Source organism: Patagioenas fasciata, chromosome Z (genome assembly GCF_037038585.1).
Source record: "Patagioenas fasciata isolate bPatFas1 chromosome Z, bPatFas1.hap1, whole genome shotgun sequence".
Taxonomy (NCBI): Eukaryota; Metazoa; Chordata; class Aves; order Columbiformes; family Columbidae; genus Patagioenas; species Patagioenas fasciata.
In genome coordinates, this window is record NC_092560.1 from 34,926,766 (window position 1) to 34,945,061 (window position 18,296).

The window sequence follows — 18,296 nt, forward strand, 5'->3', positions numbered from 1 at the left end:
CGGAACACCCACAATGTAAATCCATAAATTAATTAAACAACGAACACGCAAAACTCTCACAGTGATCCAAAACGGATCCAAAATAGAGAAAACTCAAAGTCTTAAGCTTTGTTTACTGCACTACAAATCTCCTGTTACACTGTTCTTTTTTAAGATCTCCTTGATCTCATGGTAGCAGCACAGACTACAAAGAAGGGACCTGTGATTACTTGCTTTAAAGCACTATGGAGGGTACTTCAGCTGCTCTGTATCACGTCCTGAGTCTCCCGCCCCTCTCACCATAAAACCAGCTTTTTTCAGGATAATTTCATGTGATCCGGCAGCAATAACCAAGCACTTAACAAGGCTCACAGTAGAGTGTCAAATGCTACATCACAGAGACAGAAGCCTCTGCCCTAGAAGTACTTATGGTAAATATTGCTTTCATTCAGAAGTCGCTGTTGAGGGACCCACCTTCATTTCACAGGTTTGTGCACTGCACACTGCAATGTACACAAACAGACATCTTAAGACAACGTGCAGGCTGTACGGATGCTCAAATACTCAAAAGCAGAATCTCATACCTATTAAAATATAAATGAGCGTCCAGATATTCACAAAACCCAAGTTGAACTAAACGCAGCTCTTTCATTACTTCACCTAGACATGGAAATAGCTCTTCAAAGACCAACTCACCAGAACAAGATGATGCATCTCCACCTATGTTCTGAATCCAGTTCCTGTAAAAGGAAGTCCAAGTATTACAACTTCAAATCTTGTTTCCTACAGCCTGACCATGCTCTTGTACTAAGACAGACTCATCTAAGTAGCATAAGCAGGCACAGATGGATAGGAAAAAGTCTGCATTTGAAAACATTCAGTTAAAGATATGCCAGCTATTGGTAACGGGCAAGACTGATGCAACATCAATTGTAATTGTAAGGTAATCGAAGGCTACCATTACCTTTCAACTTCACTTTCTTTAAAAATATAAACACAGGAAGCTTCAAGGGGTTTCCAAGCACAGTAAGGATCCCTTGCTAAAACACAGTCAACACAAGTGGTGTACTTGTCACAGAATGCCACTGGAGACTGAACCACACCAGAATTTGAACCAGCATAGAGGTATCTTCTGCCCTAGAAAAAAAAAACACACAACAAAAAAACACAGCCAGTCACTTTCTCGAAGCTGAACAATCCAATCCATGAAACAACTTAAAAATTATTAGAAGAGCTGCATGCATACAGCCATGTTTGTAAAAACTGGAGCATGAGGGAATAAGCATTTTGATTAGTTTTTGTTTCTGGAAAGGAAACTTATCTTGAAAATATTCAGCAATCCTGGAAGTGTAAAAGGACAAAAGAACAAAAAACCTGAAACAGTTTGTGAGAGCGAAAAATAACCATGTCTAACTGTAGCTTTGGCACACATTTTTTTCCACAAATAACAATTCACCAGCAATCCTCGTAGAAGGTGAGGCAAGCCTGTGCTGGCAGCATGGCTGCAGTAGGCACAGGCAAGCCTGAACAGGCAATGCTTGCTGTGTGCAGGACCTGCTCCTGTTAAGCCAAACCAGCCCTACAGCCGTCAGCTCTTCCACCAGTCAGGTCTCTGCCACCACATCAGCATCAGCCTTCCAAGAGTCAAGTGCAGCTGCCTGCTCACTAGTCAAGGAGGAGCACTGGATAGTATCCAAAGGAAGGAGCACCAGCACTGCACCTAGGAAAAGGGGGATGTAAACAGAAGGGCTGTCTGACTGGCTGTTGCTGGGGAATCCCAAACAAGTCTGACTCTGAGCACAGCAGGAAAAGACCACACTCATCCCAAACATCCTTCTCACAAAAGGTGGGCAGCTGCCTTATTTCACTCATCTGTTTCAAAGGTCAGGGAAATCGACAGCTAAAGGTAAATTGTGAACTTATATATTATTATACAAAGCCTTCAAGAAAGGGGCTTGCACTGCAACCCAAAACCACCAGTGACAGCCTCTAGTCCTTTCGAGAGGCTGTGCACACGAAGCTGAACAGCACATCCCACCTTGGCAGTGCGTCGGCTTCATCCTGAGCCGAATACCGAGTGGATTTATCAGCACCCTACTGCAGTTGTCATAGCAAATGAGCCGGATCCAAGCACAGAGTGACTTGGTCTGTATGGCAGCAATACAGATCTCAGTATGTAGAAATGTACTCAGGGATAGCGTCTGCAGTGAGAATGCTTGACGCTGGCAGGATGGTTATGGTCACAAAGTGACCAGCAGACAACCAAGGAAGATTTCTAGTAGAGAAACATTCTTTAAAAACCTCATGTTTGTGGTATGGACTTCTAGTCTCAACATCAGAAACAAGCCTCATGAATGTAACTATATGGCTACGGTAGATCCTCTTACACAGCTTCTGGGAAATCCACAGGCTCAATTACTTCTCTGAAGTGTCTGTACACCAACAGATGTAGCATGGAGAATGAACAGGAAGAATTAGAGATCTGTGCATGTTCACAGGGCCATGATCTCATTGCTATTACAGAGACATGGTGGGACAGCTCACATGACTGGAATGTTGTCATGGAGGGTGTCAAGGTTTAAAGAACTGGCTATATGCTTTTCAGAGAAGACAGGCCAGCAAGATGAGGTGGAGGAGTTGCACTTTGTGTGAGAGAGCAACTCAAATGTATTGAATTCTGCCTAGCAGGGGATAACGAATGAGTTGAGTCCTTATGGGTAAAAACTAAGGGACAAGCCAGCAAGGGGGACCCTGTCATGGGTGTTTACTACAGGCCACCTGATCAGGAGGGACAAGTCAATATGGCTTTCTATGGACAGCTGGAAGTAGCCTCACGATCACATGCCCTGGGAGACTCAATGGGAGACTTTAATCACCCTGACATCTGCTGGGAAGACAACACAGCTAGAAACACACAGTCTGGGAGGCTCCTACAGATCACTGATAACAATTTCTTAACACAGGTGGTGGAGGAGCCAACAAGGAGAGGCGTGCTGCTGGACCTTGTCCTAACAAACCAAGAAGAACTGGTTGGAGACGTGAGGGCTGGGGACAGCCTCAGCTGCAGTGCCCACGAGATGGTGGAGTTCAGGATCCTGCGTGGAGGAAGCAGGACAATAAGTAGAATTACAACCCTGGACTTCAGCAGGGTGAACTCTGACCTCTTCAAGGTCCTGTCTGGAAGAATTCCATGGGATTCTAGAAGGTAGGGAGGTCCAAGGGATCTGGTTAATATTCAAACATCACTTCCTCCAAGCTTAAGATCAGCACGAAATAAATCAAAGGGAGCAGGAGACCTGCAAGGATGATCAAGGAACTTCTGACAAAACTCAAGTGGAAGAAAGAAGTTTACAGAGGTGGGAAAAGGGACAGGCCAGTTGGGAGGAATATAGGAATGTTGTCAGAGTATGTAAGGATGTAGTGAGGAAGGCCAAGCTCCACTTGGAATTAAATCTGGCCAGTGGTGTAAAGTACAAGAAGGGCTTCTTCAAGTACATCAGCAGCAAATGGAAGGTCAGAGAAACATAGGTCTGCGGGTAAATGAGGTGGGATCCCTGGTGATGGACGGCACAGAGAAGGCAGAGCTACCAAATGCCTTCCTCGCTCAATTCCATCTTTACTGCCAAGGCCAGTCCTCAGGTATTCCAGACCATGGAGACAGAAAAGTCTGGAAAAAGGAAGACTTTCCCTTGGTTGAAGAGGATCAGGGTAGAGATCATTTAGGCAAACTGGACATCCACAAATCCATGGGCCCAATGGGATGCACCCACACACATATATATACTAAGTTGCCAGTGTAGTGCATCATACAAAAATAATGCAAACGTCTCCAGTGAAATCTATGAGCTTGGAAGCTTTTAATCACTGATTTTCATTTGACTATCAGAGGCATACTCTGGTCTCAAGACTTTTTCCAATTAGGAGCATGAAAGGACAAATAAGCGTGCAAGATGAGCTTGAAAGATTTATGGTGTAAAGTTCTCCTCCACTGAGCTGACTGTGTTGGTATGCAGTTTGTTAAATAGCACACAAAAATAAAAGCTGTGTCTAAGATATCCTGGCAGTATTCCTAAATCCCTAGCTGCAGAGCATTTATCCATTGCTACTGAATGCCAGTACTACCTAACAGACACTTCAAGAGTGTCACTCTTTCCTTAAGAGATCCCAAAATTTCACCAGTTGAGTGGTTTGATGCTACGAGCTACTGCTCAGGGTAATAATTTCATGGACACTCATGGATCTGCAGGTCAACATAACTAGGTTCAACAGCCTAACTAGCATACAAAGCAAACACACTGATTATCCTCCCACTGTCACAAAATCACGCCAGGATTAAACCCAGCGACTGATTAATAGCACAAAACGACCGCTGGGTTTGAAGCCTGCAGCAAGGCTCGTGTGCCCAAGCTGCAACTGCAGGTGGTGGCCCGTCAGGCAGACAGGACCTCAGAGGTCCTCACCCCCAGGTGCACCAACATGACAGCTCCCACAATATACCTAGCACACAAAAGCCTGCGAGATTTGGGACAGCAGAAACCAATTAGTTACACAATTATGAGCCTCTCTGCTAGACAAGACTGTTCTCTCTGTTTCTAGGTCTATTTCCTCAGAAAGATGCAGGACTTCCCTGCTAAACCCACAAGAATTTTTCTACATGGATTTGCAATGGCCACAAGGGGTCAGGATTTTTACATGACTCCTAATATGAAAAGGAGTACCTTAGAAACTATGCAGCATTCTCCTGTGCATGAAATCCACACGAAGACCTGCAAACCTGTGCCCCACAACACCACCTTCCCCACATCTACATACCTTCAGAAGCTTGTCACCTACCAAACCCACTGAAATGCAGCAGCCAATAGGCAATATTACTGCAGTGTGAGGAGTAAGATGCAGCCCTTGGCTCCATGCGCAGTGACATCTTCTTTCGCCACTGACACAAGTTACAAGGGGCACTAAAACGTTTTGTGGAAATGCAAAATGAGATGAGTGCTGCCTAGCACTTACTTTTTTGGATGAAAGCAAGAGAGTTTGGACTGGCTCAAAGTTTGGGAAAAGTTGTGTTTCTTCAATAATATGCATTCCATTTTCATAGCTGATGGCTTTGTGCAGGGCTCCTCGATCTGAAACAACAAAGCAATATATTAAATAAGATCCTTAAAAGAAAAAGGCATGGAAAAATATTGCACTATTCCTATAAACTATCTCACTAATCTGCTTGCTGTTCAACTGAAGACATCACACAACTCTGTGTCAATGGCAACCATTAAACCCACCATCATAAGGAATTCTGAGCAAGAAATAACATTTTCAAAGAAAAATGACTGAGAGATTATCTCATTTGTGTTTTTGCTGTACACATGCAGTGTTGTGGTTCTTTTCCTGCAATACCTTTTCAAAGCATGTAAGATTCTCCACTTAACATGGTCCCTTAATTTTTAACAAAAACATTAGCTGGAGTAAAAGTATTGTAAATATGGAAAAGTCCAGAATTTCTCTTAGGACACACTTCAGCCTGAAGAATCAGAGTATCACTTAAAAAAGGTTTGCAGAACTCACCTGTACTGATGAACATAACATCATATACGGTGCCATTGAGTGCTCTGACTCTGTCCACCACAATCTGTGTGTACTTCACATCTCGTTTTACTAGTCGAGGTCTGTCTCCCATTGGAGTCACTGAGTCATCCATTAGAGGATGATCTTTAACAAACTGCAATGTTTTGTCTGGTAAATTCAGAGAACTCATGTAGTTCGATGCTCTGGCTTCATTGTTTATACACTGGGGGGGTGGGGGGAACAAACCAAAAGAAGACAACCAATTTATATCATTTACTTGTATGAAACAGAGATAATTAACAGCAGCTACATGCATTTTTTCCCCTGCATTAATCTGGCCAGTAAGGACACCTTTACATTACATTAATTCTAACATAAAAGGTTCAAGTCTTGTAGCACTTCGGCTTCTGCAATGTACTAATCCCTTCACTTCAGACTACATTTTTCTTTGAACCTGAAACACATTCCAGGAAAATATTATTTCTGGTCGGAAGGAAGGAAGGAAGGAAGGAAGGAAGGAAGGAAGGAAGGAAGGAAGGAAGGAAGGAAGGAAGGAAGGAAGGAAGGAAGGAAGGAAGGAAGGAAGGAAGGAAGGAAGGAAGGAAGGAAGGAAGGAAGGACGGAAGGAAAAACACTTAGTACTACGAACATTTTGGCTTGCAGAGCCATGCACTGCATTGGATAAACCTGCTGAACCTACTGACGTGCAACAATTGCTATGCTTCTGTTCATCTGAACTAAAAAGTATTTGATGTTGTTTAGTGTATACTGACATCTATTTCAGCACTAAAAAAATACAAAATCAGCAAATAACTCAATTACAAATTTTAAAATCCCACTTTTATTCTGGGATACCAAGTTCAGAATAGATCACTTAAGTGTTTTTCTACAAAGTCGTTAAAACAGAAAGTATGCAGGACAAACAAAAATTAAGCTTTAGTAGGTTATCTAGTATTTTCTAGTTTATGTACTCCTGAGCACTAAAAAAGATGACTAGTAATCAGACCCAAGATTACAGAAACTTACCGCACCGGGTCGAGGATTAGGAATTTCCCCATTATATCGTACCCATTTTGTATGAGACTGTTCAACTGTGGCACTCTGCATATATTTTCCTTTCGAGAAAACCTCTTCTACAGTAGACAGATTGTATGCACACACTGCTGACAGTCCCACGTTATTCCTAAAAGTTCAGGAAGGAAAAAACAAACACAAACCCAGGAGTAATTGTTACTTGTTGAGGTAACTGAGATTAAAAGTATCCAGATGAAGGCTCTACCAAACTTACAGTTGTGGGGTGAAGACTCCATATATCACTGGTTCCTTCAAAGTTGGAGACTTGAGAATAAAAACATCATTGATAATATTGAAAATCAGATTCTTATCAGGGATGGTACAGATCAATCTGGCCTTGAGAAAGGAAGTCCATTTTTTCTGCAAGGTCCTTAATCCTCCTTGGTCCCTCTTTTGATATGAGAAAAATAACAAGTTGTTTGTGAGGAGAATTAGCAGCATTTAAAAACCACTATTACACAGCATGAAATTACTGAACCCTGTTATTTTCTAACATTTCATCTACAGCAACACCAATAAGTATTAACACATTCGCAAACAGAAAAGTAAGGAAGCCACAGGAAAATAAGTTAGTTTCATTAGAAGAAATGCAGCAATGGCCTACTTGCAAGCAGTTGCCACCTTTATTAAAGATTCACAGTACCATGGCTTAAAGAAGTTAAGATACATTGACTAGGAATGTTTCAAAATATTTGGTACTCAAGCTATAGCTCTGTTATTTCTCTTCAAGACACAGGTATATTTGAACACTGTTAATATTTCATTACCAATGCTGTTATGCAAAATATTAAAGGGAATCTGCAGAATTTTTTTAAACAATTAAGTATAAATACTCATATATTTGCAGCCTGCCACTGATTCCTATTTCAAACAAACAGCAGTGAGAAAGCTCTCATACTCTGCAATACTTCCCTTCCAAAGCGTGCACAAGCTGTCAGTGGGCAGAGTGCCATAATAATAAGAGCCATGTAAACCTGCCTCCAACTGCTTGTTTAACAGAAATCTCAAGGGCACTAACTTGTTATTGATGTTTTGACTCCCGTGTTTAAATATAAAACAGTAAAGTCAAAATAGAATATTTCAACCCCATCAAAATGAAAGAGCTAGATAAATTTCCTGCTGGAAACAAACAACAACAACAAAAAAAACAACCCTGAGGAAATTGATGCATTCCACTGACAAGGTTTTTGTTAAATCAACATTTTCTACTGGAAAAAAAACCTCCTTCATCAGCAAGACTTTTAACCAACACTCCTGAGTGTGTGCACGAACCAGCCTAACACATTGAGGCTTAAACACAGCGAGTGTGACAGAATCAGGCTCCTGGTGACCATTTTCTTCCTTCAGGCTCTGGCAGCCCTAACAGCTTCATGGAAGCCCCATCTGCTGCACCACCATCAAGAGCTGTTCTGCTGTGGACACAGCTACAGTTCAGCTTGTATACAGCTCCTCCAAAGTAACTTGACAAACACCCTATCTGCTCAGTTCCAACCAAAGTCAATTCTTCCCAAGGAGCTGAACTTCAATTTATTTTATATATATATATAAAAAGGAAAGCCAGAGGAGACACTTTTTCTGTTGCTGTGTTTTGTGGTGGTTGGTGTTTTCCCCCCAGGGGTGGGCAGGACACCTAGATATACTGATATTTCACCACTGCGAAAAATTAAATCTAGTATTTTTTCCCAAAGTAACAATTAGGCTTTCCCAGTTCTGAAGAATTGATTGAAACTGATGATTCACTAAGATTCTCCAAGTTTGACCACTTCCATTTAACTGGCAATAAGTCCACAATAATAAACCCTTTTTAAACACACACACACAAAATTCCAGTTGAATTAGTAAAAGTAAATTGAAATATGTCCCACCTTGCACACTCTAGCTATTCTTGGAATCATCAGTTTTCCAACAAATTCATACTCCACAGACACTTCAGTGAAAAAGAAGTATATCTTGTCATCTTCTCCATCTGTGCTGTTTTGATCTGCTCTTATCACATCAGCAAAAACAAAATTGGGCTCTACAGATACAAAAAGAAGAATGTTATATTATATATGACTAATAACCTGATTTCTTCTAAGTGCCCCTAGGAGTCCTCTTTCACCCAAATTTCACACTGCATTTATCTGCTCTCCAGTCACTGACCTGCCTACACAGTCCACTGTACAAAGTATGAACAGCATTTCTAAAAATACAGAAATAGAGGAAAAAACCAAAACCACAAACCCTATGCAAAAGCACTAAGATATCTGAGACATCTCAATAGTCTGATATCTTGTTATTTCAACATCCTTCACACTCAAGTGTAGCTTTCTGATGGACCTGGAGATGTACCCTCCCTTGCCTGCCTCTCCTCTATTTCAGTAATTAGCTGAAACACTAAAAATGACAGTATCATTACAACATGTACTACAAAACTCAGTATCCTGTAGGGTTTGGACATAATGCATCTTTTCGAATACGCTAACTTCGGTCCTTTTCAGCAGGAAGCAACAGACATCTGAGCATTCACAGAACCTGAATTTTGAAATTCAGGAACTGAAATAATCAGGAATCATGATGAGCTCAATTTGAAAACCAAAACGATATGATATAACTATGCTGCTTTATTGCAAGGATGAACAAGTATATATAAGATAAACTGTAGCCCTTTAGCACCAAGTTGAAGCCTGTATGTCTTGAAGATGTTTACATCCTCAAAGCTGATAAAAATTCTGAAGCTTCAAAATAAAATCTCTTGATAGCATACAGGAGGGCACACACTCACATGTCAGTGTATGCCAGTATAACAAAATCAATTCTCTTTGTGATATTAAGACAATTGCCCCTTATCCGAGGTAAGGCACTTAAACCCTGTGTCTGTGTGATGTTGAAGAAGAAAAAATAATTTGTTTGGGTCAGTTCTCACGCCCACTTACCATTAAGCCAAGGTATTGCATACTCTGTTCTCAGAGGGCTCTGATGAGAGTGCCGTGAAATGATAGGTTCACTTCCCAAGAAATTGTAAGAAGTCCCGGAATAAAGCTCCTCATCTTTAACACAAAAACAAATATTTCAGACTTTTTTATGCACTGGATACCAAAAAGGGTACATAAATATTTCGGGAGACTACGTAAATTTAAACTTCCCACAAGAAATTATAAACACGGATTTCCTCTAAGTTGCCCCACACACATCTTCTATATTTACATTTCTGCTGACCATTCTCAAAGCTAACACTTCCACACTCGGGTTTATTATTGCTGTAACACAAGCAACTGGCCAAAGTCACCACTGTTTTTGTGGCACTTCAACACTTAACGTGTAAACCTACAGTTCATGCACAATCATTCAAATTTATTTAAGAAATGCCACAAGAGTTTTGGAAGTAATTACTTTACTCTCTATGCCACCACTACTGAAACTCCACTTTTAAGAATGTATGCAACATTGAGGGAGTGTGTTCTTTTCTTCCTCATTTCCTCTTTCATGTTACTTTGAGCTTCTCTTTTCTGATCTTGTGACGCCAGGGTACACACATGAACTCTGGTTTCACTGAATCAAGATTCAGTGGAGTCCAATCATGCAGTAATATAATTACCATAAACTTCTTGCATCCCTATTCTATCTCATGGATATGTCTTCAGGACAGCTAAAAAAAAATCTACTTGTAGATTTACTGAAATGACAGTAATTGGTACTACAGAGGCAGCCAAAGTATGTTTAGACAACCTGGACTAAATACGTCACAGACCTGAAAATACAATTTTAAAAATTGTATTTTAAAAGTTGCTTCCAAAACAACATAGTTTTAAGTTCTCCTAAGGCTGACTATGTAAGTATTTTAGTATCTACCTATATACATAGTAAAGATGTAAAAATATGGATGCAATCTACTATTTCGATATTGAAAGACTGGAGACTGACAGCAGGAGAACATTTTTATACATAACAATGAGATATGCAAGGTCTGAACTTACCAACCATAACTGATGTGTAGCTTTGAGCAGGATCAAACGGACATCTGCCCTTACCATCTTCATTTTTACCTCCAAGCTCAAACGAAATTAAATTCTGAAAAAAAATTAAGTTGAAAACCACAAAACAACTGTTAGCACTTTTTCCTACCTGTGCAAAGGTAACTGAAAAACCAACACTAAATAATGGACTACACATCATCAACTTCCAGCATCAAAGGCATTTTTGGTAAGATTATAAAAGGCGTATGTGTTTTCAGAAAATCTTGTCGACTTCAGCAGACAAAGAAAATCTGATCCTATGATTTGTGAAAGCGGGAGGAGAAGAGAACAGAAAACAAAAAGTTAAATCCAGACAGACCTCAAGAAAGAACATCCAAAACGCCAGGCAGAAGGAAAGGCAGAGAAGTTGACTGATATATGGAAAAAGCTGACAATTATTGAAAAAGTGAGAGTTTTAGAAATTCAGAAGGCTTTCTTAAGTTGATTTTAGTAATTTTTGAGATTATGTCAAATTTGTGAGGTGAGGCATAATACAACTACAACTTTAAAAAGCCACAGAGTACTTTGGCTGCTACTTTATAAATCCCTTAAAAGCCGAGGGAGTGAGGATCAGGAAGACGACGGAGAACTGCAGCCACAGCACTGGGGAAGTGACTGGTTATACTGTGCAATGAAGACATTGGAGGCCAAGGGCAACGACTTCTGGCAATGTTCCAGAGGAGATGGCAGGCAGCCTTGCAGGCGGGGGAGGCAAAGAAGAACAATTACAAGACTTCTCCATTTCAGAATTGTTAAGAGCCGAGAACGACACAAGAGTGGTCAGTGAGAAAAGGGAGTTTTGATTTTGTGCCAAGATCTCACTCTGAAGCACTCAGTACTATGAAGCTATGGCACATCCAGGAGCAGAGACGAGACAAACAGAAATCGGAATGTGAGAAATTTCAGGGAGATTCAGCAATGAAGGAAAACTGCAAAGAATGTTATTTCAATTTCAGAAATTGCTTTTTATGCAAACACACAATACACAATTGTGAAAGCTAAGAGGCAAATCCACAATTAAACAAGACGAATCAATAATTCAGTAAGCACTCTGAAAATGAAACAACATGGTTTATTTCCATACTCCATCATTACTGTGGGATAGTGTAATAAATGCTCCAAACATTACAACCAGCACTGAAATTTCAACAGTCTTTGGGAACAGAGACTAACTCATTGTTTAAATGAGCTGCTCTTAAGCTGTAGTTGCTATTGAGTCAAAATGTATGTACATTCTTACCAGGTAATCGCATGTTGGCTGAAATGCATGAGTTCCACACACGTAGAGGAAAGTATCGTTCAGCTGTTGCAAGACACGCACATAATTACGACACTCCGTCTGTAGTAGAGGATGAGAAAAGGACCAGTCTGATAAACCACAATTTTCACATTCCAAGATAAACAATTAAAGTTGTGCTATCAGTTTGCCTGTTGCCGCTACTTATGCCACACCACACCACTAAGGCTGGGGGACACAATCACCACTGGAACACCATGGCCCCACCATCTCCAGGAGCTCTAGTCCTGCAGCATCTGGTTTCCTACAGCCAGTAGTGTGCAGGTGCCTCAGAATACCTATCAGGGTGGCAAGACCAAATACCATACAGTCAGCAGAGTGCATCCTAAGCTGTTCCACAAAAGTATAAACTCCAAAGACACATCCAATCCATGGGAACACCTAGTTAGAAATGGATTAAGTTTTAGACTTTGCCACGCCTTGTAAACCTAAATGAAACAGTAAGTGATAGCCTCTATTCAGATAGTAAAGACAGTTAAGTGTTGATAGTTGTTGTTTTACCACTAAATTAGCTACATAGCTGTGTCACTTCTGTCTTGTTTGTTTGTTTGTTCTGTTTTTTCAGTCGTTGATACCAACTGCTCTTTCATCCAAGGAAGCTTCTTAATTCCTTTGGCTTTGAAATGGAACAAGGAATTTGAGCAAAGCCTTCATAAAGAATATGACAAAGTTTCAGAATAACAACCAGGAAAAACACCTCTCAACATCCACCGTGAGAGAGGGAAAAAAATCAGTATCAACATGACCTCTTAATTCTTGCTGGTACACAGCCAGATATCACCACTGTACTGCAGTTCTATAAACTACTTAACCAACTATACACACTGTCCTTACTCTTCACTCTTATGAGCCAAAGCAGGTATTTCTGTGACTGTGTGCTGAGTTCTGTATGGCAGAAAACTAGGGGAGGAGAGGAGAACAACAAACCAGCTTTCTGTCAAATTAAGTCCTTGAACAGCTGCACAAATATTTTTTGCTGGTAGTAAACAGCATACTGGTGATGAGTGGAGGAGAGGACTGACCATTTTAATGTAAGAAATAGCAGTAGTGGTTTAACACCTTGACACTTTTGAAACTATTGCAGTATGCAAAACATCACTGCTACAATATAAAAGTTACTAGTAAAAGCTTTGAGCATGGTGAGGAAAAAGCATGGCTGGTGCCAAGTGTGACTTGCTGAACTGGAGGCAGGGAAAAAAGAGAAATTTGGAGCTCTGGCAAAGTACCTATTTGTGGGGTCTAACATCTATCTGACACCAATAATGACTGCAGAGGACTAATGGAAATGCACACAGCACCTGTCAAACTGCATTCGCATGCGAGAAATTCACATCTCTCATATTCATCGTGGTTGCGTTACTATCACTAGTAACCTCAATTGAACCTGAAGAAAATGAATGCCCTCTGAGTGCATCCTGAAGAGGCGAGGCAAAGAGGAAATGGCCCTTAAATACCCATCACAACTGCTGTTAGCATGAAGTACTGATGATCGTCAGTTGAAGGAGAAGGAAAGGCAGAGAGCTGAAACAAGAGAGAGCCCTCATTCCCACCTCGAGGAGCCCCACAAATGCAAGATGTCTATCAGCCCTGGATGCTACACCCGGACTTCCATGTGAACAAAAGAGCTTGCAGGTTCGGGGGTGCGGATGTTAACGCCCTGCAAGTATAGAGTAGGATCGCTTTTTGTATTCACAGGGCTTGCAGACTTCCAATTTCAAACCTGTGCTAAAAGCCTGACCACCGGTCTTGCCCAGTAAACCCTCACTTTACCGTATCACTGAACTAAGTGGCACGACAGAAGGTGAAAGGTACAACCATGCACAGTCGACCACCTTAAGCGCACCACAATTAGGATACATTCTGGTCAGTGAAAAATACAGCGGTGGTACAGCACTGGCCTAATAAATGAACCCGATGCCCTAAAAGTAAAGCAAACAGAATTATCAGCCGTTTTGTAAAATCAAATGCCGGGAAGGAATCATTGCAATAACCAAACACAACAGTTGGTATCACTTCCTTCAGTCAAAGTAATACTGTTTAATCATTTTAATGGAAAAACTTGTAACATTGAGCACATCAGGGTGTGTTCACATTTTCAAACATTCAAATAATATTCACCAGCAAAAAATAATGAACTAAGAATTAAAAAAAAAAAAAAAAAAAAAAAAAAAGATTAAGTATGCTGAAGTTTCTAAAGCTCAAGTTAAGAATTCAGGTAATTATTTGAAAAATTTAATTTCAAACAGTTGGAGCCTTTCTTTTAACATCTCTCCTCTTGAAGTGAAACATACAACATCGTTCTCAAAGTTCAATGAACATACATACCTGTTCTGATTTGCCCTTGACTGCACATTTAGTCCTTTTATCTTCGGTGACCTCCCAGTGTAACTAAGTTAAAAAACAAAGCAACAAACAGCCACATTCAAAGCACTTTAATTCACGTCGAGGTCTAAAAGTCTCACAATAACACACACAAATAGACAATCCTAAAACCATCTAGAGCATATGCAAGCCATTTCACAAGTAGTTTTCAAAAGTTTAAAGCCATTCTTTCCTGGGGAAGTGGCACTTCCCTGTGCCTTAGGCGGGGCTAAACATCTGCTGTTATCTTTTGGGTTTACCATGATGTTTCCCCCTTCAGTTGCTAATGAAGCTCCCATTACCATACACATTAGGGAAATGCAACTGTAACTGGTTTAAGTGCTTCTCAATTTTAAGTACTTCTCAATTTCATCCACACTTGAAAGAAAAACACTGGGGGGGGGATGTAGAGGGAGAATAAAAAAAAAAAGCCACCACCACAGAACCACCACACCAAAGAAAACTTACCTACCAATTTATAGTATATGGACATACCACCTGAAGTGCAGTGCTATTCATATGAGGAAATTAAGTCAAATTTGGAGTACGATTTTTAGATGGAGGGTGATAGTGTATTCAAATGCATACCTCGTGCTGCTTTTCAGCAATATTGACTGCATTCAGGGCAAAGATCACTTCTCTGGCTCCTACATACAGGACATCTTTGTCTCCACTTAAGAGCAAGGTTGAATAGTTCGACACTTCTGATTCATGAAAATGTATTAGCTGGACCTCTGTTGAAATTAAAGAAAAATAGCACCACGTGAGGAAACACAATCACTTAGGGTCAAGTTTATGGGTCTAAGTTGCCTAAGAGCTGTTGGATATCCTGAAAACAGGAAAGGTTAGTTCAGACAAGCCATGTAACAGACAACAGACCCCTCAGGAGCTTGGTTCAGCAGAAGCAGCAGCTTCTATCATCAACATCAAAATCACTGGTCCCCACTGTCTGATTCAAACGCTTAAATATTTCCTCTTGTAGTGACACCTGTAACTCCTATCTTCCTTCATTTCTTTTTCTACCTGTTAATTCCATTTTTTCTAATCTTCCATTTTACACGTCCATTGTCAGTCAGGTCCTTCCTCACTTCTTCCCTTCCATGTACCTACCCATCGGAATCAGATCAATCATCATGTCCCTTACAACCACCTCAAACAAATCACATAAAAAACCCTGCACTTTAAAAGACAACACCTTAGTATATAACCATAGCAGAAGGGAGATAGAGAAGCTAAAAAGGAACCATTTACAGAGAGTCAATAAGCTGATTTTGAACAGAGAACACAGATGAAACGCACAAAACAGAAAGAAATAACATGAGGAAAAATCGACATTAAAAGGAAGCAGAGGGAAAGAGGGAGAAACAGGGAAAATGCCAGTGGAATGAGGAAGCATGCAGACTGGAACAGAATGGCTTGGAGAAAGATGACACAAAATGACTAATATGCAAGAATGTCTTCTGCATGTACAATCATAATGGAAAAATGACTGAAAGGTTGGGAGACCATATTTTGTGCAAGGGACTACCACAAGATTAACGGCTTTCTACCATACAGGCAGCAATGTATTATTGCTCAAAATTCTAATGTTAGAAACTGCACATTTTCAACTATAACATTGCAGAAACATTCATTTGAACTAGATTCTCGAGCATGTGATTTTAAAGTCCTCTACTTGGCAAGAAAATTTTCCCCAAATGGATGAACCAGTTCACAGAACTCCGCACATTAATTCCTCCACTGGCCTAAATTTCCCCTTCCTACTCAAAGTAGGGTTCCATATTTAAACGCAACAATCTTTAGGGAAAAAAAATACAGGGAGAAAGAGCAATAATAAAAATAAATTTCATTTATTTTGAGTAATTTGGATGTGGGTCTGCAGGGTATTACCATAATACCATTAAACACGAACTTGCCACTTTTTAACTATTATAAAAGATAGGAGCATCAAGGAGAATAAGCAGGAACTATAAGCCTTGTCTAGACCATCCTTTCTGAAAAGTTACACGAGTACATGAGCAACCCTCTAATTGCTGTATCAATAAACAAGAAAAACACTTACTGCGGTTATCTCTAATCAGCTTATTGCTACTATATTCTTCATCTGCCTTTTCCTCCACTATGATTGCTCTGATCCCTATTACTTCTCTTTGTGCCACATCTGCTGACTCTGCTAATTGTATTGGGGGGTTATGAATATTTGCTCCAATTTCAAACACAAGGCAAGTGGTATTCTGTAAAAAAGACTGTTTCAACTCTAGGCATCATATAATGCTGTCAGAAGAGGAACAAATGCTCATCTTTACTTCACCTCATGATTTACTTGGTGCCCACTATGGCTTAGTGTCCAAAATACATCTCAGCCTGAGAAAGTATAAAAAAAATTGTTAGCCGGAGAGTTGCATTTTAATATTTTAATTTCATTAAAGCAAAATATATGCATTGGGTTATTCTCTTGAAGGAAGCTTCACCTGCAAGATCCTTCATCTGAGAAAGCCAAATTCAAAATTCCTCCTTTAAAGAGCTATGTTTTCAGAAATCAGTTAACCCAGTGCCTGAGTCAGCTTTGAATATTCTGTTCCCACGAACGCCATAAACTGAGCAAAGACAGCAACACTTGACGAAGTTTGCAGCAAGCAGGCTGGAAGAACACAGCCCCAATGCGTTTTAGATCCCACAGAAACACAGATGTTGTGGCAATGTCCCATATCACACCACTGAAGTTTCTTTTCTTACCTCTGTGTTCCCAAGTGATCCTTGGTACTGGACCGAATGCTACTGCTACTTCCAGTAACAAACCCCAAACTGCATAAAAAGCCCACAGAGCCATCTTCAGCGTCCTTGTTCTTCGAGGCTCCTTGGGTAATCGCAGCAGGTAGTGTTTCTTCGGCAGGAGAAATGCAAATCCCAGGGAGTATATTAGAGACCAGGCATTCCAGGCCTCCACAGCAGTGCAACAAGGCGGGCTGGAACAACTGTGCAAGCACACGCTTTTCAGCAGGTCACTTCTTCAAGAGAACGCACATTTTCCAGGATGCTGCACATAGAAACTGCCCACACTCTCCACAAGCTGTAGAGCTGCTTAGAAGCACAACTGAGCACATTCTTCTGTTTTGTTGCAGAAATAAATGATGCTGCGGAGAGAGGAGGGGAGCAAATAGTAGAAGGGAAAGCAAATCAAGTACTGCCACAAATAGCACATTGTAAGAGCTGATCTTGCAACACTTCCACAGCTGTTTGCATAGCTTAATTGGATAAAGAGTACATTAATTGGTGAAAATACGATTCTTAAAAACAAGCCACACATTAAATATCAAATAGGCAATAACTGAAAGCAATCATTTCAATTTAGAATGCCAAGTATAAATATTTTGAACTGTCACTTAATTCAAATTTTGTGCATTAAACTTAAGTTTACAAGAGAGTCAAAGAAAATACCACCTCTCTGATAAATGATAAACCAAGATAACAAAAATCACTATGGCTAAGTTCAGAGAGCAAAGGACATGAGAAGTGCAGCATTAATCTTAAGCAGCAGTTATACAAACCTGCTGCACCTCCCATCCTCAGGTTCTTACAAACATAAGTGTCATTTCAAGCCAAGTGTTTTCGTGCTACTAATGCACTCATGGTGTGCAGAGTTAGAAAGAAATACAGCTACGGAAACAAAGAGCTAATGCACTGCATGCAAAACTAAAGGGAGAAAATGCTTAAATCTTAAAACTGCTAGTCCTATGAAAGTTTCTATGCCTGAGTCACCCATTACTCTTGGGTCCAGAAAGGGCTCTGCCCTCAGCAATCAACAAAACCATCCACTGCTTTCTACACCATCTTCCACTGTGTCTCCACTGCTACCATCTTCCTACAATCACTCCCAAGTCAAGACTCATGCAAGTATTTACCAGAAGTGAGCACATTAACCAATGACTCTGTTACTGCAGATGGATAAATTCTGAGGGCTGTGCACTCAGTAGGGGTGGGCGGTGCGAGAAGAGCACACTGTCCTTTGCAGCAGGGCTCAGGAGGTGCTA

At 40.5% G+C, this 18,296-nt stretch overlaps 1 protein-coding gene across 9 annotated transcripts in view; it reads right to left on the minus strand.

Moving 5' to 3' along the window:
* The window catches only part of SEMA4D (semaphorin 4D), a 95,893-nt gene that overhangs the window by 17,597 nt on the left and 60,000 nt on the right, over positions 1–18,296 (minus strand). For all 9 annotated transcript variants that reach the window (XM_071802292.1, XM_071802291.1, XM_071802293.1 and 6 more), the window contains 13 exons: positions 17,002–17,399; positions 14,854–14,999; positions 14,230–14,292; positions 11,848–11,946; positions 10,569–10,662; positions 9,528–9,641; positions 8,478–8,629; positions 6,827–7,002; positions 6,565–6,721; positions 5,539–5,761; positions 4,987–5,102; positions 944–1,116; positions 676–719 (listed from right to left, as the gene is read on the minus strand). In XM_071802292.1, coding sequence (XP_071658393.1) covers positions 676–719; positions 944–1,116; positions 4,987–5,102; positions 5,539–5,761; positions 6,565–6,721; positions 6,827–7,002; positions 8,478–8,629; positions 9,528–9,641; positions 10,569–10,662; positions 11,848–11,946; positions 14,230–14,292; positions 14,854–14,999; positions 17,002–17,095 — 1,651 coding nt within the window. In that variant the 5' untranslated portion in view covers positions 17,096–17,399. The remainder of the gene's footprint in view (positions 1–675; positions 720–943; positions 1,117–4,986; positions 5,103–5,538; positions 5,762–6,564; positions 6,722–6,826; positions 7,003–8,477; positions 8,630–9,527; positions 9,642–10,568; positions 10,663–11,847; positions 11,947–14,229; positions 14,293–14,853; positions 15,000–17,001; positions 17,400–18,296) is intronic.